Here is a 22,759-nt window from a genome sequence, read left to right as displayed (position 1 = left end):
AAAGAAGAAGAAGAAGAAAGAAGAAAGAAGAAAGAAGAAGAAAGAAAAAGAAAGAAACTCCAACCAAGAATTTCATGTCCAGCCAAAGTAAGCTTCATAAGCAGAGGAGAAATAAGATCCTTTTCAGGCAAGCAAATGCTAAGAAATAAGATCCTTTTCAGGCAAGCAAATGCTAAGGAAATTCATTAACACCAGACCTTACAAGAGGTCCTTAAGGGAGTGGTAAATATGGAAATGAAAGACTGGCTACCACAAAAGCACACTGGCTACCACAAAAGCACAATTAGTTACATAGACCATTGACACTGTAAAGCAACTACACAATCAAGTCTACATAATAACCAGCTAACAACACAATGACAAGATCAAATTTGCACATATCAACATTATCCTTGAATGTAAATGCCCCAATTAAAAGTCACATAGTGACAAGTTGGATAAAGAAGCAAGACTCAGCTGATTTCTTCAAGAGACCCATCTCAAGTTTCAGACAAAGCAGCCTTTAAACCAACAACAATTTAAAAAGACAAAGAAGGGCATTACATAATGGTAAATGGCTCAATTCAACAAGAAAAGCTAGCTATCCTAAATATATATTTATATACCCAACACAGGAGCACCCATATTTATAAAACAAGCTCTGAGAGACTTAGATAACCATACAGTAATAGCGGGAGACTTCAACACCCCACTGACAGTATTAGAAAGATCATTGAGGCAGAAAACTAACATAGATATTTGGGACCTGAACTTGATACTTGACCAAATGGGCCTAACAGACATCTACAGAACTCTCTACCAAGTATATATATATATATACACACACACATTCTTCTTATCTGCACATAGAATATACTCTAAAATTGACCACACAATTGGCCATAAAACAATTCTCAGCAAATTAAAAAAAAAAAAAAAAAAAAACAGAAATCATACCAACTACACTTTCAAACCACAGCACAATAAAAATAGAAATCAATACCAAGAAGATCACTCAAAACCATACAATTACATGGAAATAACCTGCTTCTGAATGACTCCTGGGAAAATAATGAAATGAAGCAGAAATCAAGAAATTCTTTGAAACTAATGAAAACAAATATACAACTTACCAGAATCTCTTGGGCACTGCTAAAGCAGTGCTAAGTACTAGATGCCCACATCAAAAAGTTAGAAAGATCTCAGGTTAACAACCTAACATCACACTTTGAGGAACTAGAAAAACAAGAGCAAACCAACCTCATACTAGTGGAAGACAAGAAATAACCAAAATCAAAACTGAACTGAATGTATTTGAGATGTGAAAAAACATACAAAAGATCAATGAAGTCATAGTTGGTGTTTTGAAAGAATAAATAAGATAGACCACTAACTAGAGTAATAAAGAAAAAAAGAGAGAAGATCAAAATAAACACAATCAGAAATGACAAAAGGGACATTACCATCAATACAACAGAAATGCAAAAAAAAAAAAACCAACAACAACAAACAAAAAAAGACTATCACAAACACCTCTATGCACACAAACTAGAAAACCTAGAAGAAACTGATAAATTCCTGGAAACATACAACCTCCCAAGACTGAGCCAGGAAGAAATTGAATCCCTGAACAGACCAATAATGAGCTCCAAAACTGAATCAGTAATAAATAGCCCGCTAAAGGAAAAAAAAAAAAAAAAAGCACAGGACCAGGTGGATTCACAGCCAAATTCTACCAGATGTACATAGAAGAGTTGGTACCATTCCTACTGAACCTATTCCAAAAAGTTGAGGAGGAGGGGCTTCCCCCTAACTCACTCTAAGGCCAGCATCATCCTGCTACCAAAACCTGGCAGAGACACAACAAAGAAACTTCAGGCCAATATCCTTGATGAACATAAAAGCAAAAATCCTCAACACAATACTAGCAAACTGAATCTAGCAGCACCTCAAAAAAGCTAAGCCACCACAATCAAGTAGGCTTTATCCCTGGAATGCAAGGTTTGTTCAACATATGTAAATCAATAAAAATTATTCACCACATAAAACTGAAAACAACAACCACATATTCATCTCAATAGATGTAGAAAAGGCTTTTAAGAAAATACAGCACCACTTCATGTTAAAAATCCTCAACAAACTAGGCATTGAAGGAACATACTTTAAAATAACAAGAGCCATTTATGACAAACCCACAGCCAACATCATACTGAATGGGCAAAAGCTGGAAGCATTCTCATTGAGAACCAGAACAAGACAAGGATGCCCTCTCTCACTACTCCCATTCAACACAGTACTGGAACTCCTAGCCAGAGCAATCGAGCAAGAGAAAGAAATAAAAGGCATCTAAATAGAAAGAGAAGAAGTCAAACTATCCCTGTTTGCAGACGATATGATTCTATACCTAGAAAACCCCCATAGTCTCTGCCCAAAACTCCTTGATCTGATAAACAACTCCAGCAAAGTTTCAGGATATAAAATCAATGTACAAAAATTAGTAGCATTCCTATACACCAACAACATCCAAGCTGAGAGCCAAAGCAAGAATGCAGTCCCATTCACAATAGCCCAAAAAGAATAAAATACCTAGAAATACAGCTAAACAAGGGGTAAAAGACCTCTACAATGAGAATTACAAAGCACTGCTCAAAGAAATCAGAGATGACACAAACAAATGGAAAAGCATTCCATGTTTATGCATCAGAAGAATCAATATTGTCAAAATGGCCATACTACCCAAAGAAATTTACAGATTCAATGCTATTCTTATCAAACTACCAATGACATTCTTCACAAAATTAGAAAAAACTATTTTAAAATTCGTGTGGAACCAAAAAGGAGCCTGAATAGCCAAGGCAATCCAAAGCAAGTAGAACAAAGCTGGAGGCATCATGTTACCTGACTTCAAACTATACTATAAGGCTGCAATACCCAAAACAGTATGGTACAGGTAGAACAATGGAACAGAATAGGGAGCCCAGAAATAATGTCACACACCTATGACCATCAGATCTTTGACAAAATTAACAAAAACAAACAATCTACAAAGAACTTCCTATTCAATAAATGGTGCTTGAATAGCTGGCTAGCCATAAGCAGAGATAATTGAAACTGGGCCCCTTCCTTACACCATATACAAAAATTAACTCAAGATGGATTAAATACTTAAATTTAAAACCCAAAACTATAAAAATCCTTGAAGAAAATCTAGGAAATACCATTCTAGACATAGATCCTGGAAAAGATTTTATGACAGAGACACAAAAGCAATTGCAACAAAACCAAAAATTGATCAATGGGACCTAATTAAATTAAAGAGCTCCTGCATAGCAAAACAGCAAAAGAAACTATCAACAGAGTAAACAGACCACCCAAAAACTGGAGAAAATGTTTGCAAACAATGCATCTGACAAAGATGTAATATCCAGTATCTATAAGAAACTTGCTGAGACCAGCTCAGTGGGGGAGACCCTAACCTAGTGGCACTAGGAATTAAGGACACACACACATAAATATAGAGGTGTGAAGTGGGAGATCAGGGGTCTCACAGCCTTCAGAGCTGAGAGCCCTGAACAGAGATTTACCCACGTATTTATTAACAGCAAACCAGTCATTAGCATTGTTTCTATAGATACTAAATTAACTAAAAGTACCCCTTATGGGAAACAAAGGGATGGGCCAAAATAAAGGAATAGGTTGGGCTAGTTAACTCAGCAGGAGCATGTCCTTAAGGCACAGATGACTCATGCTATTGTTTGTGGCTTAAGAATGCCTTTAAGCAGTTTTCCACCCTGGGTGGGCCAGGTGTTCCTTGCCCTCATTCCCATAAACCCACTACCTTCCAGTGCAGGTGTTAGGGCCATTATGAACATGTTACAGTGCTGCAGAGTTTTGTTTATGGCCAGTTTTGGGGCCAGTTTATGGCCAGATTTTGGGGGGCTTGCTCCCAACATGTCTACCTTCTTTGATTTGCAAAGAGAGAAAAGCAAGGGCAGCTTTGTCACAGTGAGCTACTTCTCACAGGAGTCAAGATCCGCATCTGCAGACTATACAAAGACAAACAACATAAATTAAAAGCACAGTCATCATTGAAATCACAGGACTTCCAAGTGTTTTTATCCATTTTAATGGGTTACTAGCTGCTAATTTGTCTGCAGCTCCTTTAAGTACTTCAGTTCCTGGCATTAAGGTCAGGTGTGCCTGGGATGCTTTAAATATTTGTTTTTTAATTTTGCTATATCCAAAAACAAGTTTGTCAAGTGTCCTTCTAGATGCTTTTTTATTCTTTCCTAAATTTTGATCTTATTAAGAGCATTTAATAGTTTCCACAAATCCTTGTTTAGCGCCTAGAGTGGGCCATATCATTTGAGGTTGAGGTGTTACTGTACTGCCATGGTTCCAGATAATAGGAAGTTTTGCCGTACATCTTATCATTTCTACCATCTGACCATTTTGTCCAGATCATCTGAACATAGTGTGACTGTGGCATGCAGACTGAGAGGTGCAATTCAAGCTAAATAGCCCTTTAGGGGACCAATTAATAATGATTCCATAGGAATCGTTGTGCAGCACCTCTTCCTGTTCAGAAAGCAATCTTCCTAAACAAGTACGTTCATTTTTTCTAAATGGGTCCAATCCTGTTTACAAATAGGTTTTTGAAGGCGGTATGCCTCAATTATAGAAGCAGATTTATTATGGTAACTGTGTCATAGAGTGATTGCATCCAGGCATTATTACCAGCCCTTACTGAAGGAATGCTCACGGCAGTGGTGATAACCGCTATCATAGCTACCATTAAATTATTCATTCTGACTGGTTGTCCTGCTTTCCTCAGGTTTTCTTCTGCCATTTGTGACAGCTTCTTGATGTGTCCTCAGGTGGGTGGCTGTGTTCGACGGGTGTTGCTCATGACAGTTTGGGTCCTCCTCAGCGTCAGTCTCAACATGGCTGCAACCGGGGGGTCTTCAGGATCCTCCCAGAGTCTCTTCCTCAGCATCTGGCTCATGATAAGGTTTCAGGTGTCTTGATGGTATCCAAATCAGCTATTGATTTTGGCCTGGAGAAATACAAGCATAACCTCTACCCCAAGTTATCATTTTACCTATTTCCCAACTTTTTGTTATTGGATCTCTCCACCAAATCAGTTGTTCTGTTTCTGTCTTTGCAGCTAGTTTCTGTAGATGCTGTTCAGCTGCTGATAACATCTGGCCTTTGGGCAGGCTCAAAAAATTTAAAGTTAATGCTAGGTTCAGTTGCATCTATGGGGTTCCATATTCTCTGTCTCTCCCTTTCTGCTTTTGCAATTGCTGTTTTAGGGAGAGATTCATTCTTTCCACTATGGCTAGTCCTTGAGAATTGTATGGGATACCAATAAGGTGTTTAATATTCCACATAGAGAAAAATGTAAGACGTCTAGAAAACTGTACTTTTTGAGTCAGAATAAGAAGCTTTACCATTACTAGACCCATCTGTAAAAACATTCTCAGCACCTTCAATTGGTTTAAATTTAGTTATTTTAGGGAGAATCCAATTAGTTAATTTCAAAAACTGAAACAGCTTCGTTTTAGGAAATGATTATCGAGAATACTCACCAAGTCAGCTAAATGGGTTTGCCAAGTAAGACTATTTATAAAAGCTTGCTGTATTTGTGCCTTCGTGAGAGGGACAATAATTTTTCCAGGATCATATCCATGTAATTTAACAATCTGAGTTCTCCCATTTCCTATCATAGTAGCGATTTGATCTAAATGAGGAGTTAGAGTCCATGGATTAGTATGTGGAAGAAAAAGCCACTCTACTAAGTCCTGTTCTTGGACAATAACACCAGTAGGTGAATGCTGAGTTGAAAAAATTAGCAAATCGAGAGTCTTCTCTGTATCTATTCTATTTATCTGAGCTTTACGGACTTGCTTCTCAATCAGTTGTAACTCTGCCTCTGCCTCCTTTGTTAATTGCCAAGGGCTAGTGAGACTAGGATTTCCTCTAAGGATAGAAAACAGATTACTCATGGCATAAGTAGGAATGCCTAGAGCAGGTCATATCCAATTAATATCCCCTAGTAATTTTTGAAAGTCATTTAATGTTTTTAGTTGATCCTGACATATGGTTACTTTCTGTGGCACAATGGTAGTGTCATTTACTAAGGTCCCCAAGTAGGAGTAAGGAGTAGTAGTCTGAATTTTGTCAGGAGCTATAATTAAACCAGTGCGAGAAATCGAATTTTGAATTTCCCCATTGTAATCTGAATCAATAACTCCTGTATGTATTTGTACCCCTTTTAAACTTACACTAGACCTTCCTGAAAGTAATCCTATAGTCCCTGCTGGCAAGGGTCCACAGACTCCTGTTGGGACCTTTTGCAGGGGTTCCCCAGGCAGAAGGCTCACAGCTTTTGTGCAGCAGAAATCTACTGCGGCACTACCAGCTGTGGTGGGGAACAGACATTGTACAGGGGTGAGGGAATGGCCTCAGCTGGAAGTGCCCCGGTTTAGAATGGAGCCCAGGACAGGCCCCTCATGGCATTTCCCGAAATTGGGTTCCCATCTTTATCAAATTTAGAGTGACACTGATTAGTCCAATGTTTTCATTTTTTACATTTTGGACATATTCAGGCTCAACAGTTTTCTTTTTTCCCATATCTGGTGGCCTGACTTGCTGATTTTGTCTACATTCTTTTTTAGTATGACCATGCTTCCCACAGATAAAACAAGCTCCAGGAAATGGAGTATTTCCTTTATCCACTCTCAGTCCTGCCATTGCCTGTGCCAACAAAGTAGCTTTATGCAGATTATCTCCGATACCATCACAGGCCTTGATATAATCAACTAAATGTGCTTTCCCTCTGATAGGTCACAGAGCAGCCTGGCAATCGGGATTAGCATTGTCGAAAGCTAATAGCTGCAACACTATATCCTGAGCAGCCGATTCTGCAATCATCTTTTTAAGAGACTCCTGTAACCAAGCTATAAAATCAACCTGTGGTTCTCTAGGTCCCTGTTTTATGGCACTAAAGGAACGGTATTGTTCCCCACCTGAAGTGATTTTTTTCCCAAGCTCTAATGCACACTCCTCTAAGCTGTTCTATGGCATCATCCTGCATGACCAGTTGTGCATCTAAACCAGCCCAGCCGCCAACCCCCAAAAGTTGGTCTGCAGTTATGTTAATTTGAGGTTGGGCCTGGGCATTGCAAGCAGCCTGAATGGAAGCTTCATCTGCCCACCAAGTTTTAAATTGTAAGAACTGAGCAGGACTTAGACAAGCTTGAGTAAGAGCGTCCCAGTCAGTAGGAATCATTCGACTGGAAACAGTAACATTCTTTAACTGTCCCATTACAAAAGGAGAACCTGGTCCATACTCATTTATAGCTTGTTTTAATTATTTGAGTAATTTAAAAGGAAAAGGCTCAAATGTAGCTGTAATATTTCCCTGTTGATCTGGGGGGTGTATTCTAACAGGGAACTGCCAAGCCTCTAAATCTCCCTCTTGTCTACCTTGCTAAATTCCTGCCTGAATAGAACTAAGAGCAGTCGCTCAAGGTGCTGCTCGAACAGTCACTGGGGCAACTACTTTTTGCCCAGTGTCCTCCAGAATGGAAAGATCTGGAGGGTCTTTTTTCTTCAAAATAATAATGAGAGAGTGCAGAAGGGTAGGGATGAACCTCTCCCTCCTTTGCCGCTTTAGCTTTAGCTAGTAAATAAACATGCTCTGTAACCTCTTCTGTTACTTTGCTATACCCTCCTTCCTCCTCATCATCAGTGTGAAAAAGTTCCAAGGTAAAACGAACCAGACCCCACACCTGTCCCATTGTTACCCTGACACTTCTGAGCTCCCCTTCTTACTCACTACAAGGATTACTTTAAGAGTACTCAGGTGTCCTCCAGCCAGTTTTCCATTCCAACTGTCACTCTGGCGACCCTTCGACCTGGATTCGAGCCCCCATGAATGGACACCACTTGCCCAGACCATCTCGATCAGGGAGACCGTAACCCAGTGGCACTAGAGGAATTAAGGACACACACACACAGAAATATAGAGGTGTGAAGTGGGAGATCAGGGGTCTCATAGCCTTCAGAGCTGAGAGCCCTGAACAGAGATTTACCCACGTATTTATTAACAGCAAACCAGTCATTAGCATTGTTTCTATAGATACTAAGTTAACTAAAAGTATCCCTTATGGGAAACAAAGGGATGGGCCAAAATAAAGGAATAGGTTGGGCTAGTTAACTCAGCAGGAGCATGTCCTTAAGGCACAGATCGCTCATGCTATTGTTTGTGGCTTAAGAATGCCTTTAAGCAATTTTCCGCCCTGGGTGGGCCAGGTGTTCCTTGCCCTCATTCCCGTAAACCCACAACCTTCCAGTGCAGGCGTTAGGGCCATTATGAACATGTTACAGTGCTGCAGAGGTTTTGTTTATGGCCAGTCTTGGGACCAGTTTATGGCTAGATTTTGGGGGGCTTGCTCCCAACAAAACTTAAATATACAAGCAAAAAACAAGCAACCCCATGAAAGAATGAGCAAAGGACATGAACAGACACCTTTCAAAAGAAGACATATACATGAGCAATAAGCATATGAAAAAATGCTCAGCATCACTGATCATTAGAGAAATATAAATCCAAACTAAATGAGATACCATCTCACACCAGTCAGAATGGCTATTACTAAAAAATCAAAAAACAAGAGATGCTGGTGAGGTTGTGGAGAAAAAGGAACACTTATATACTTCTGGCGGGAGTGTAAATTAGTCCAGCCATTATGGAAAGCAGTGTGGTGATTCCTCAAAGAACTTAAAGCAGAATTACCATGCAACCCAGCACTCTCATTATTGGGCATATACACAAAATAATATAACTCGTTCTACCATAAAGACATATGCACATGTGTGTTCATGGCAGCACTATTCACAATAGCAAAGATGTGGAATCAACCTAAATGACCATCAACAGTTGACTGGATAAAGAAAATGTACATACATGTCATGGAATACTATGGAGCCATAAAAAAGAATGAGATCATGTTCTTTGCAGCAACATGAATGGAGCTGGAGGCTATAATCACAAGCAGGGTCAGAAAACCAAATGCTGCATCTTCTCACTTGTAAGTGGGAGCTACACATTGAATACATATGGACACAAAGAGGGGAACAATAGACACCAGGGCCTACTCGCAAGTGGAGAGTGGGAGGAGGGTGAAGATCAAAAAACTACTTATTGGGTACTATGTTTATTACCTGGGCGATGAAATAATATATACACCAAACCCCTGTGACACACAATTTATCTATAGGACCAACCTGCACATGTACCCCTGAAACTAAAATAAAAGTTTAAGAAATGACTTTGAGCCCTGTTTCTCTTGGTACTCTTCATGTCATGGGCATTTTAGGGAAAAAATATAAAAATTTTAGTTAACTCTTTGTCTTACACTGTTTGCCAAAATCTATACCAGATTAATTGTAGATGTAAAAATAAAAATGAAACCATAAAAGAACTAGAAAATATATAAAGAGTTACCTATAATGTCACCTTAGGGAAGGCCTAAGTAAGCATGACACTGAAGGCAGTAACCATATAGGAAAAGATTATTAGGTTTAATTACATGTAAGGAAAGCTTTTCACACCCTTTGACCCAACAGTGTCATTTCTAATGACACATCCTAAAAAACCTTTGGACAAGTGTATAAAAATTTACATATGTAAAAACATTAACTACATCATTGTTTATAATAGTGAAAAACTGGACCCAGTCTAAATATCTGTCAAAGATGATTAAACGCTGATGCATCCATATTAAAAATTACAATGTAAAAATGTAGTTATTGACATAAAAAAGGTTATCAAATGACACTTTTCATCTGATCCGATTTTGTAAAAATACCTATTTATACACATAGAAGATTTCTAGATGTGCATGAAATGTTAGTGGAGGTTATTTGGGGGTACTTTAATAAGCTCTTTTTCCTTTTGCTACTCTTTTTTATGTATATATGTATGTATGCATGCATTTATGTATGTGTAAGGAGTAGGTATATCTTGTATAAAAATAATTGAAGCTTAAAAAGATTTTGAAATTTCCATTTCTCTCTTCTTACTTGTGGATTTAGGTCAGACCTTCTCCAGGAAGTTATTTGTTCCCCTTAAATGGCCAGTATAATTCCTGAAGCCACCCGTCATCTTTTGTATTTCCCTATTCAACTGTCAGTTCTTGAAGATAGAGTTGTGAGTTGTGTTTCATTATTTACTGTCTTCCATACACATGCTTAGTAAGGACTGGTTGGCTGGTGATGGCCTGATTTCCTCAAAGCCTGCTTTTGAAGTCTGATATAACAGTGCTTACCCTTAACCAGCTGAAATGGTCAAAAACTTGGTCCAGGCTAGCACACCTTTGCCAAGAGGGCAGGGTGGCTATAATGGCTGTCTTTCTGCTACTCTCCTAGGCTGTGGTGGCTGGCTGGCTGATAGAGCTGAGCCCTTTCTGTGTAAATCTTTTCCCCAAACAGCTTTCTTGTTCAAGAAAAAGGCGTTTCTCAGGTTGAGTCGCTGCCTTTTATCATGAATGTCTATGTAGTTGTGGTTTCCTCTCAGAACTTCTAAGCACATTCTCAAGAACTCACAATGCTGTTAAAAAAAATTCATAAAGGATGGGTAACAAAGAAAGAAGACAAAGAACTAGGAGGAGAGGAAAGGAGAAGAGAGAAGGAAAAGAGAATTGAGATTCATGACCTTAAGTACAGCAGGTTGCTCCAATCTAAAACATCCCCTGGACATAACAATAGCTACTGTTGCACATGAAAATACTTTGCCAGAAAAGTCTACACAGACGTTGGTTTTTCAAGAGACCTGTGAAAGCTCTGATGGCCACTCTGGCAGCCCTCCAGGTTAGAGACTTTACTGATCTCTAAAAGGGCCTGCTCTTACAGTTAGAGATCATTCCAGGTTTGTTGCAAATATCAAATGAGATGATAAATGGAAATATGTTTTATAAACTATAATATTGAAATGCTTGGTGTTCCTTTTGTAAGCTCTTGAGGGCACTGACAGTTGTTTAATGTATAATTGTGTCTTCATGGCAGTTTGGAACAGATTTTAAATACCTGTATTTAAAGAAAGTCAAATCCAAATGTAGAATGAAGAGAACTGATTTCCTAGAAGGGAAAAAAAAGTGACTGTCTGGGAGTGAGCTAAACTGTTTGGTGAGTTGTGGTCACCTAACTATATTAGAAACACCTTGGGTTTTCTAAGTGCCTTTAATTGATTAGAATTATTTTCCTTAGAAGTAATTCCCAAGAAAATGCTTGTGATTTCACTGCCAATGAAATGGTTGACATTTCTTATTTTATTTTATTTTATTTTATTTTATTTTAAGATGGAGTCTCGCTCTGTGGTCCAGGCTGGAGTGCAGTGGTGTGATCTCGGTTCACTGCAAGCTCCACCTCCCAGGTTCACACCATTTTCCTGGCTCAGCCTCCCGTGTAACTGAGACTACAGGCGCCCGGCTAATTTTTTGTGTTTTTAGTAGAGACGAGGTTTCACTGTGTTAGCCAGGATGGTCTTGATCTCCTGACTTCGTGATCCACCCACCTCGGCCTCCCAGCGTGCTGGGATTACAGGCATAAGCCACTGCGCCCGGCCGACATTTCTGTTAAAGTGTCCATTAACTTATGGTAAATTACAATGGAAATGCATGTGGCCCTCACGAGTGTATTACGGTCAAACTTTTAATAAGTAACAAATTAAATCATGATAAGGAAGCGACTAAAAGTTAGTCAAACACTGCTGCTCTGCTCTTTCCATGAAAATGACCCTTTTCTCCTTCCAAGTTCAACACATGAGACTTGATATCAGATTCTCACCTGAATGCATGACTCTTCAACCTCAGGACTTGCAGAAGTAATGGAATGCCATCCTAAGGTTGTTGAGTTGTGTGTTTCTGGGCATTTCATCTCTATGGAGAAGTACCCATTCCCTCACCCCAAAGACTGAGGTAGAAAGATTTTTCTCCCTAGGGAAAAATCTTACTTGAAAGTTTTGTGGCCTCAAGAGCCGGAAGACAGAATGGGGAGGTTTGATAGTTGGATCCTTGCCAAAAGCCTGACCCTTGACTGTGAGACTCCCTCAAATTTGCAGTGTCTTGGGGATCCCTCCTAGTGACTATCTTAGAAAATAAACATTTTCCGTTCGTTTCTAATGACTTAATTATCTATTTTCTTTTTCATATAGGTCCAGTTAAAAACAAGAAAAAGGGTAAGTTCCTTACTTTATAAAATTGCTGTCTTGTCATATCTTTTCTAAAATTAGAAGAAAAAAAAAATCAAGAGTACGATTTTTGTATTACATTCTTTCAGCATTATCTGTCCGTTATTTTATTCAATATGTTATCTTCTTGAGTATTGTAGTTTCTGAAGAACAAGAAATCGTTCTTTAGTGATGATTCACCTCTTTCTTTCATTCTTCCTTACTCTTCTCCCTGCTCTTCTTTTTTCTTTTTTTTTTTTTTTTTTTTTTTTTTTTTTTTTTTTTTGAGACGGAGTTTCACTCTTGTTGCCCAGGCTGGAGTGCAATGACGCAATCTTAGCTCACTGAAACCTCCGCCTTTGGGGTTCAAGCAATTCTCCTGCCTCAGCCTCCTGAGTAGCTGGGATTACAGGCACTCACTTTTATCCTTTTTTTTTTCCTCCTTTATCAAATCAGTGATTGGGTATGAATGAAATCCTGAGTCACCATATAGGAACTAGATACGCTACCTATCAAAAGATGTCAGCACCCTGTTTCTTGGACTTAAAGCTTCCTGATTTGATTTCCCAAAGAGTCAGGGAAGGTATTTCTTGCTTTGAGGGTTCAATATCATTTTCTCTGTAATGAAAACGCTATTCTGGGGTAGTACCCTGACCGTTTAGTCTTTTCAAAGCAACTTCCATTGTGCCATTGTTGGGTCAGTAAGTCCCCAGTGTACTTGCAATGAAACTAGCCCTAGGGCACGTACAAGTGCTCACTTACTAAAAGATGAGAATCAATCCAAAGACAGAACAGTCTCCAAAGACAGGGGCCAGGCAATATGGTCTACTACTTAGGACTGAAAAAACCAATTATGAAACTAGCTAAAGCACCTGTTTGTTTCTGGGTTCTGACCTGGGAGAAAGACAGAGTAAAACTAATGATTTTTCATTAAAATGCTTTAAGTGAAATGATGCTGTGTGATAAGATTTGTGGAGCTTTATAGAATAGATTGCCAACCCCAGACTAGGCCAAAAGACTGGCTTCAGCTGCAGTCTGCCACTTCTTCGAACACTAGGGTACTCTGGTGCCTTGAGGTATCATAGTCCACATGGAAAAGTTGTGTGCCTGTTGTTAAGAAGCTGAGGAATGACCTGACCTCCTGAGTGCCTGAACTGAGCAGGGTTGGAAAACAGCCAGGGAGCTGGAGTCAGTGAGGAAACCTTTCCCTGTGGGGCCTGGGCATTTACCACTAAGATGTTCTGTCTTTTAAGAAAGTAGATTTGATTTTCAAACATGTAGTTCTTAAATCTTGTCACATCCCTTTAAAACAGAAATTACAACTCAGATCATTGCCTGGCACTGCTACCTTGGACATTATTGAGAAGGGAGTGCACATAGGCCTTAAACATTTACTTTGGCTGAAAGTTATTTAGAAGCCATTTAATATGGATTTCCTTGGATATGGTGAATAGGCACATGCTTGAAGAGATAAATTGAATTGTTCACTTAATTTTCACCCTTTAATGGAATTTTCCTCCTTCCACAACTTTCTCTCACTCACTCATTCACTCACTTTTGGTTGTTCTTTCATTTGGGGCTTAGCTAAAAGGTTAAGGAAGTACTCCTTTGATGAAGTTTAGCTTTGAAAGGAATGTGTATATTCTTTCATCTAACACTACGTAGGGTATGTTTCTAAGTACAGACGTCTCTAGGCTTTTATATCATGAGGTGTTCCGTTAAAGTAAGGAAATCCAGAGAAGGGAGTCAATCCTCTGAAGTTATCGTCTTGCTCCAGGGGTCATTTTGTACATTCTCTTCTCTGAGCCCAACTTTGTGTAAGTATGCAAGTGTGAGAAGCACACTTGCCTAACCCTTGTTGCAGAGGAACAGAGGACCAGCTGCAGAACTGGAACAAAGCAGGAGTTTTTTCTCAAATGCCTTCTAACATTTTCATAAGTGAACATTCTGTTTTCACTGCAACCATTAGTCTCTTGGACTGGAGGAGTTTCTGGCTGTAAGTCTTCCAAAATTACATTAGCAATTACAGGAGACTCACATTCTTGAAGCTGAAGTTTGTGCTACCCACAGAACACCCTGTAGCTTGAAAATCACTGTTAGGCTTGGAAATCTTGGGACACAGGACAGCCTAATATGCACCAACCTCTGTGTCTATGCCACCTAGAAAATAAGGAGGGAGAAGCAAACCTTACAACCAGGCTAAGAAAGCTTCCTGACTGCAAGTGGTAAGTCACCCCTTCTTATGGAAGCTCAGTCAGTCTCATGAGGAAACAGAAATCACTGAGGCCAAGCTCCTTGTTTCACAGATGTAGAAACTGAGGCTCAAGGAGAGGAAGAGATTTGCCCAAAGTGTGTCTGTGGCAGAGCTAGGGCTTACATCCTTATCTCCTGAGTACAGATTCTGTGTTCTTTCCACTACACTAGTTGGAATTGAAACTTGGGCTCTGAATAAGCCTGATTTGGAAGGTGCCCAAATCTGAAGGGGGATGGTTTTCCTGTTCAGCATCTTGAAATTGGCTAGATCTAGAAACGGGGCAGATCCAATCTTTTGCTGCTAAGTGCAGAGAAACCTCTAAAGCTCATGCCTCTAGGTCTTGAAGGCTACAGGGGCTCTTCTGGGAGAGATGTTCTCTGGACCTTCCTTTCCTTCCTCTCTGAGGAAGAGGCCCCACGATGACCCCATGGTTTTATTCCAAATGCAGATGTGGTTAGACATAGACAACTGGCCTCTTGAGTGGCATTGCCACGAGGATTTGGTTTCTTGGCCATGAGGCATTCTTCTTAAAGCAGGACCTGATAAATCAGGACAGGATTTTCCTGCCTAAGGGTCTGGGGAGCAGGAAGTCAGAGTCAGTAAGAAGGTCTTTAGTGAGACTAGAAAGGTTGTATTTAAAACTAAGAAACTACCTCAGGTGAAGACATTGTGATGACGTCTGGAAACAGGCTTCCATTCCTGAAACTTTCCATAAAATTGTGAGAAGGTGGTGAAGGAAGGAAGAAGACCTGTGCCCACCTGTAGTCTTTGGGTGTAGCAGCACAGAGCAGAGGAAGTCAACAGGAGGAGCTGGAGGTTTTGGTTCAAGACCACAGTTATGACTCATTTAAGATAACTACATCCTGGTGGGAATGTTGAAAGGACTGGAATATGAAATAGGAGGGTCGAGATTGTTCTAGAAGGATAGCAAGGAGGAAATGGGGGAATAGTTGGTGGGCATGATTAGTAATACATTTGAGAATAGGACTTCTGAGGAAAGACTTTGGGAAGCTGGATTATTTAGCCTATAGAAATAGGGGTTAGTGGGTGACTTAATTTCTTTTCATATATAAGGATTATGTATATGTATATTCTTCTCTGTCTACGCAAATAGAATAAGAGCTTAAACTGCCACAAGAGGGACATCAGTTAATATACCAGAGAACTTCCTAACAGTGAGCAGTGAGGGGCAATAAACATTGGAACATGTTACTATGGAGTTGTGCAGAATTTCCTTTCCCAGAGATCTTTTAAAACAGAGTTTACAGAGGTCAGCTAAGAAAGTGAAACCTGCTGCCTCCTCCTCAGCTCTCTCTACTCTCTGTCAGTGCTTCTTTTCTGTTTCTCGATATCTCTCTCTCCCTCCCCCTCTTCCCGTGCCCCTCTTCCTCCTTCTCCATTCCCCCATCTCCAAAACTCCTTCCCATTTCTCATTCCCAACTAGCACTGCCCCCATCCCAACCCCCATTTCCTGTACATCCTGACTTCTAGAGGAGCCTTCCTGGACCTGATACTGTTCCTAAGGCCAGGCTGTACAGCTTCCTCTTGTTATTGACATCAAGTCCACCAAACTGGGCAGCAAACATAAAAGCTCTACATCCTTCAACAATAGCCCAATTCTAAAAAGAACCACAAAGTGACCCATAGGTCTAATCACTTGGTAGTTCTCATCCTTTGGACTCAGCTGAAATGTAACCTCCTTTTTGAAACCTTCCCTGACCTCTTCAGCATTTGGTCCCTACCCACTAAGGTAGCACTTCTACTATCCCATTACTGTGTCTGTTTCCCCACAGACACAGACTGATCTCCTGGAGGGCCACTTATTTCTATATGCTCAAACCTAGCTTTGTAAATGCGTATTCACAAAAGGGAGTAGGGGGGAAGGGAGAGAAAGCACAAGACAGACAGAGACAGGGAGACAGAGCTGTGTGATAAAGGTATGCAACTCTTTAGCAGGGACTCCCAGAGAGCTGACTTTGTGTCCTCAGAAGTCTGTAGAACTCCTGACAGTCCACTCATCCAGGAAATAACTACAAATGCAACATTGCGCCTGTAATCCCAGCACTTTGGGAGGCCAAGGCAGGCAGATCACCCGAAGTCAGGAGTTCGAGACCAGCCTGGCCAACATGGTGAAACCCCATCTCTACTAAAAATACAAAAATTAGCCGGACACAGTGGCACGTGCCTGTAATCCCAGTTACTCCAGAGGCTGAGGCAGGAGAATCACTTGAACCCGGGAGGTGGAGGTTGCAGTGAGCCGACATCGCGCCACTGAACTCCAGCCTGGGTGACAGAGCAGAACTCCATCTCAAAAAAAAAAAAAAAGTAACACTGAACCCTATTTTTCAGGAAAGAAAGCAGGACCTCCTGGACCCAATGGCCCTCCAGGACCCCCAGGACCTCCAGGACCCCAGGGACCCCCAGGAATTCCAGGGATTCCTGGAATTCCAGGAACAACGGTTATGGGACCACCTGGTCCTCCAGGTCCTCCTGGTCCTCAAGGACCCCCTGGCCTCCAGGGACCTTCTGGTGAGTTCCCCTGTCTTTCCACCCCACCAGGTGCCTTACAAGCACTTTAGGAGAACAAGACTGGGTGATCCTGAGAGCAGTTTCAAACGGTGGAGATGGGGTTGGTGTGCAATGAGGGATGCAGCTCTCCAAGACCAGTGTAAAACTAGGAATTGAACAAGCCAGTAGGGCCTGACCTGCTCTAGCTTCTTATATCTGCCAATCTGTCAAGGACAGGCCACCTGTTCTTATCCCATCTCAACCCTTCTATCACAAGCCCTCCCTGACTCTTGGCCTCCCTGTAGTGGACCAGTAAAATTCATATGAGCCAGAGACAGAGGCCCTGGTGGTTCACTGGAGTTCCAGTGGAGAATAGATTTAATCTTCTCTGATTCCCTGCATCTAGCTCCACATCCTGATGTTTGCATAGAAATAGGCTATGGAGTGGAAAGTTGAGGACTGAACAAAATGACAAGCCCTAGGATAGTTTCATCTTATGAAGTCTGAAGTGCTTTTCCCATAGCAAGTAGTCACTAATGGTCAAGAAGTTGGAAACTTAAGAGTCACTCAGTCTGTGGATAAAGCAAACCCAGGCACCAAGGCTGTCCCATCCAGGAACCAAGTGCTTCTTGCACTAGATCCTTACCCTACCACACTTGCCATTCAAATGTCATTTCATCCCTTTGCATCTTTCTCCTTAAGCCCTGAAGGGCATCTGAAAGGTATGAATGCAGATCCAAACCTGCCTAATTGGCATTGACAAGAGTCAGACTGCCTGGGCTTATGTCAGTTGTTATTTCTTCCTCCTGCTCCCCACTCCCCCACCCTGTATCTTGGGGCTTTAAAGAAATGGACCCTTACAGCTGATTTCTCCAGGGGCAAGAATTCTGCAGCAGAATTCAGATTCTTTAACTTGTACTTCACACAGGGCTAAGCAGTGTTACCATGGCCACAAGAGATGGAGTTAGGGATGTTTTTTCATCCAATCATTCCTTAAATATTGAGCACTTTCTGTATACAAAGAGACATATTGATACATGGTCCTTTTTCTCATAGAGGTTATCTCCTAGAGGAAAAGAGAACAAAGAAACAAGATATTTACAAATAGCAGTGGGCTCTATGAAGAAAATTGATAGAAAGGGAGCAAAAGGCTAGAGAAGCCAATGCCATTGTCTCAGGGTCACACAGTGACAGGAATGCCCTCTCATTGTTCTCCATGGGTGCCTGGTGGGGCTTGCCTTGAGCTAATATTGGCCAGAGGCAATACTCAGAAGTTTCCCTGCTAGGTGCTGGGCCCACTGAAGATGAAGGTCGGGGCAGGAAACAGAAGAGGTGCACTCTGACTCTTCCTCCATCTCTAAGCCCTGGAGAATAAAGCTCAGACAGGGCTGGCTGCAGGGAGCACGGCTCACCACCACTAGCTGCTCAGGTGATGGAAAAAGGAAGTCAAAAGATTATGCCCTCTGATTGTCCTGTCCTATTTTGCAGGTGCTGCTGATAAAGCTGGAACTCGAGAAAACCAGGTTGGCTGGGGATTGCTCTCTTCTTGGGTAGGAAGGAAAGCCACAGGCTAGAGCCACCTTTAAATTAGCTTCTTATTAGATTTCCTGAGGCTTTATTTCATGAGAACACCCTGGAGATTCTGAGGGTTTTCACTCACAGCCCCCTCCCATCTCTATGAATAGAAAAGCTTTGCCCCAGGGCATGTTTTTAGCTAAGGAAAGGGTGTCTTGCCAGGATCATTTTTCCTCATTTCACAGGAGACCCCAGGGTCACCATAGCCAGGGCCAGTAGTCAGCTGAAATAAGCTGCCAGTCAGACCTATTCACCTGAGCCTCCAACTCCCCAGCCACCCCAGACACCTTGTCGGCTCTCAGACCACCTGGGATCCGGACCTGAAGAGTTGAAGAGTATGTCCTTGAAAAACAGCCAACCAGCTCCAGGCCCAGCCTAGCCTGGGTGTCTGCCTTAATGGCCTGAAGAGCTCCTCCCAGTCTTTGAGCTTCCTAATCTGTCTCTATTGGCAGGTTCTGCTGCCTTGCCTTGTCTCATCTCAGCCTCCCTCACCACAGCTGTGTGGCCACAGTGCTAAATCTACACAGCTGCACAGTGCTTGACGGCTTGCAGGGCAATTTTATATCCATCACCTCATTTGATCTTTAGACATCCCTGTGAGAGAGGCCAGACATTCTTATAATCCCCATTTTACAGTTAGGGAAATGAGGCTCAGAGGCATTACATTTGGTTGAGGTCGCATAGCTAGCAAGCGGTAGAGCTACAAAATCATATTACCCTCTAGTAGAAATGTAGTCAGTAACATCCCAAGAGAGGGGAGAGGGATCAGAATTGGATTACAATAGAAGACTAGAAACCAGGATGGAAACATAGGACCGGTGACTGAGCAAGCAGCCATTACTCATAGTGACTACTCTCTATCCTTCTCATCCTGCCAGCCAGCTGTGGTGCATCTACAGGGCCAAGGGTCAGCAATTCAAGTCAAGAATGGTAAGAATCAAAATAGGCTCTCTCCCAAAGAGGAGCTTCACCCCTTCCTCCTCCCCAACCTCCAAATAATCACCCAGCCTAGTTCCTCCCAGGGCCCTGAGGTACCCTTGGCATACGAAGTCATTCTTTGCTCCATCATGCCCTCTACTGGCTGTCCTGAGCAATTGCTGGCATCAAGACCAGTTGCTACACCCAAATTGCATTTAGAATCACTGATTACGGAGCTGAAAGGGACTTGAGACATCATCTAGCACAGGCATTCTCAGGTGATGGAGTTTATATCAGAGCCACCATGGAGATATGTGTAATTAGATTAATGTTTTCACAATACAAATTATAGAAAGTAAAGCAATGTAAAATTAAATTCTTCTTGTCTGATAGATCTACGCAGATGGGCAGACGGGCTGCTTCTCTCAGGGAAGGTGGGGCATGTTAGAATCTCCAGGGAGTTGAAGATGCTAGTGTCTATCAAAAGGGAGAATGTGTTTAATGGGTTTAAGAAACACTGATTTATCGTAATCCCCGCATTTAACACATGGGGAAACAGAGTCCCAGAGAGATTGGATAATACCATAATAAATCATGCTGCCTCGTATTGTATGATACTTTAGAGTTTTCAGCATGCTTTCTTTGTCTTTAATTTCATCCAATCCTCACAACCACCCTATGAGGTAGGTATGAGCTCCTTTTTACGAAGACAGACAGTGAAGTTCAGAGAGGTTAATTAACTTTCCCAATATTTCTTAGTCAAGTTAGTTTAGGAGCCAGGATTCAAAACTACATCTTTCTGACTCTTTCCTCTCCCCTATGCTACTTCAGTGATATGTATGTAAACTCCACTGAATGATAAGGTTCATTTTCTTCCCCCAAAGAGACATGAACATTCATGAAAGAATAGCACTTTGGAATAATGTCCAGTCCCCAGAGTGCACAAAGCCTAAAATGCGTGAACCCCCAGGAGCCTTGGGAAGCAGCAAGCTAGCCAAGATGCTAGATGCTTACAGAGCTTGGAGTGGAAGGGAGGGGTCTTGAGTACAGAAACGGTAAAGGAAGGTTAAAAAAAAAACAGCTACCTGGGGACAGTTTCTAAGAACTCAGTCAGTCCTGAACTGGCTGTGCTGAGTTTCCTTAATGACTGTATTTAGCTACTTCCCTGACTGCCACCTCCATGTCTGACTTAGTAGCCTCAGAAATGTAAATAGGAACAGAATGGCACCAAAACCCAATTGGTCCTGCTGGGGACCACAAGGCCCTGATTGGGCCATGATCGCCACCTGTCCAGGGAGGCCAGAGACAGGCCAAAATAGATTTGTTTGGGTATCTAGACAGATAGTGTTTCTTCTGTGCCAGCAGCCACTGATTTTGCTCCCACTGCCACACAATAGGATTGTTTCCAGCCCCTCTGGGCCAATCCTCAGAAGTGATCTGTGCTGACCTTTAGTACTACCAGAAGTGATGGGGGTGGGGTGCAGTGGCTCACGCCTGTAATCCCAGCACTTTGGGAGGCCGAGGGGAGCGGATCACTTGAGGCCAAAAGTTTGAGACCAGCCTGGCCAACGTGGTGAAACTCTGTCTCCACAAAAAATTAAAAAATTAGCTGGGCATAGTGGCACACACCTGTAATTCCAGCTGCTCGGGAGGCTGAGACAGGAGAATCACTTGAACCCGGGAGGTGGAGGTTGCAGTGAGCCAAGATCACACCACTGCACTCCAGCTTTGGTGACAGAGTGAGTGACAGTCCATCTCAAAAAAAAAAAAAGAAGAAGAAGAAGTGATGGGGTCAGGGATTGGAGGACGTCATGCAGAGTGGTCCACTGATGGGGCAGAGCCAGGGCAGTTCCTCCTAACTCCTAGCCCATCTACTTACCACCTCAAGGAAAGATGGTCACCTTTTCCAGAAAGCCTGTTTCCTCATCCCTCAGAGAGACAGACCTACTGAAACTGACCAAAGATGGACTTATAAAATATAATTTCTTGGGTGCAGGATGGATGACTTAGAAGGGAAAAGGCTCCCTGGGCTTAGATGTCCTCCTCTCATGGTGGAAAGGAACATTCCTCTTTCTGCAGGATGAAAAGAGAAGATTTTCCTCCACTCTCACATGCTGGCTTCCACTGTCCAAAGGAATGCAACTGCCCCTCCACCCCTGCCTGGGGTGGGGCTGAGACAGATGTTTTGCCAAGGGTGCCTCGGCTCCTATCCTCCCGGCTGGCTCTGTTGCAGCCTGCCAGTCTATCTTTCACTCTCATAAGGATCCCTCTCACCTATGCGGCCCTGGTACTGGTGGTCAGTAGCCCCAGTTGCCGTGGAGTCTGAATCATCTCTAATCCCTAAGGTTCTCCAGATAGACAGTGGGCTGAGTGGTTTCCTCCCAGGGAGGCTTTCCAGAAAGCTGTGGGTGTGGAAGAACCATAAAAAAGAATCTCTTAAGGAGAAAGAGAAAACCCATGAACCTACGAGACAAGAGGAATTCAGGAGCTCTGACTGGGAAAGTAAAATTGAATAATAAGACCTAGCCTGCCACTCAGTGTCTGAATTTTGCCTGTGCAGGCCCCATAACAACAAAGAAAATAGGGCAGCATGCCCACTCTCATCCTCCTCCGGCAAATACCAGCTAGAAGGTAATAGTTAAAGACCATTCCAGATGCAAGGGTCAAGAAAGGAAGTATAAAGACAGACAGGAGCCCAGGAGCCCTGAAGCAGGCCTGGCAGCTGCTTTACAAACAGAACAGCTTCTCTGCTTTCAAATGCTCTTCTTAAAGTTTGGCCTTCTAGGCTACCCTGGTTGCACTGGGATAGGGTTGGGGGTCGTGAACTCCTTGGTATTTATTTTCTGTTGCCTCGATTATTCTGACATGTACTGAGTGACTGCCCTTCTCTCATACTGAGATCTTTCAGGTGGAGTGCTCAATGACTGGTCTCGCATCACTATGAACCCCAAGGTGTTTAAGCTACATCCCCGCAGCGGGGAGCTGGAGGTACTGGTGGACGGCACCTACTTCATCTATAGTCAGGTAGAAGTGAGTACGGTCTTAGGCCTAACTCTTCTTATATCCAGAATGCAGATCCGGTGCAGACCACATAGGGGCACTGTGGAGCCAGCCAAGACCATCCAATGGCTAACTTCCTGCTTTGGGTGAGGGGGTGGGGGGACCGCACTGGGAGGGAGTTGAAAGAAGGAAAGAGAGAGGAGGCCAGCTTGTTTTGTTTTGTTTTGTTTTGTTTTTCCCTAGCCAAATATTATTGAAAAACTGTGAAAAAGGCCCCTCCCACATTCTGC

At 42.2% G+C, this 22,759-nt stretch overlaps 1 protein-coding gene across 3 annotated transcripts in view; it reads left to right on the top strand.

The window, feature by feature from the left end:
- Window positions 1-22,759, top strand: part of EDA (ectodysplasin A) — a 457,423-nt gene that overhangs the window by 428,988 nt on the left and 5,676 nt on the right. Inside the window, exons 3-7 of one of the 3 annotated variants that reach the window (XM_011943159.1) lie at window positions 12,200-12,223; window positions 16,818-16,997; window positions 18,465-18,499; window positions 19,430-19,481; window positions 22,378-22,493. In XM_011943159.1, the coding sequence (XP_011798549.1) occupies window positions 12,200-12,223; window positions 16,818-16,997; window positions 18,465-18,499; window positions 19,430-19,481; window positions 22,378-22,493 (407 nt within the window). Of the gene's footprint in view, window positions 1-12,199; window positions 12,224-16,817; window positions 16,998-18,464; window positions 18,500-19,429; window positions 19,482-22,368; window positions 22,500-22,759 lie in introns of all 3 variants that reach the window. The other 2 variants (XM_011943158.1, XM_011943157.1) reach the window with 2 other exon arrangements.

This window comes from Colobus angolensis, unplaced genomic scaffold, assembly GCF_000951035.1.
Source record: "Colobus angolensis palliatus isolate OR3802 unplaced genomic scaffold, Cang.pa_1.0 Scaffold216, whole genome shotgun sequence".
NCBI lineage: Eukaryota > Metazoa > Chordata > Mammalia > Primates > Cercopithecidae > Colobus > Colobus angolensis.
The sequence above is the reverse complement of the archived record's forward strand: the minus strand, read 5'-3'. Positions and strand labels throughout refer to the sequence as shown.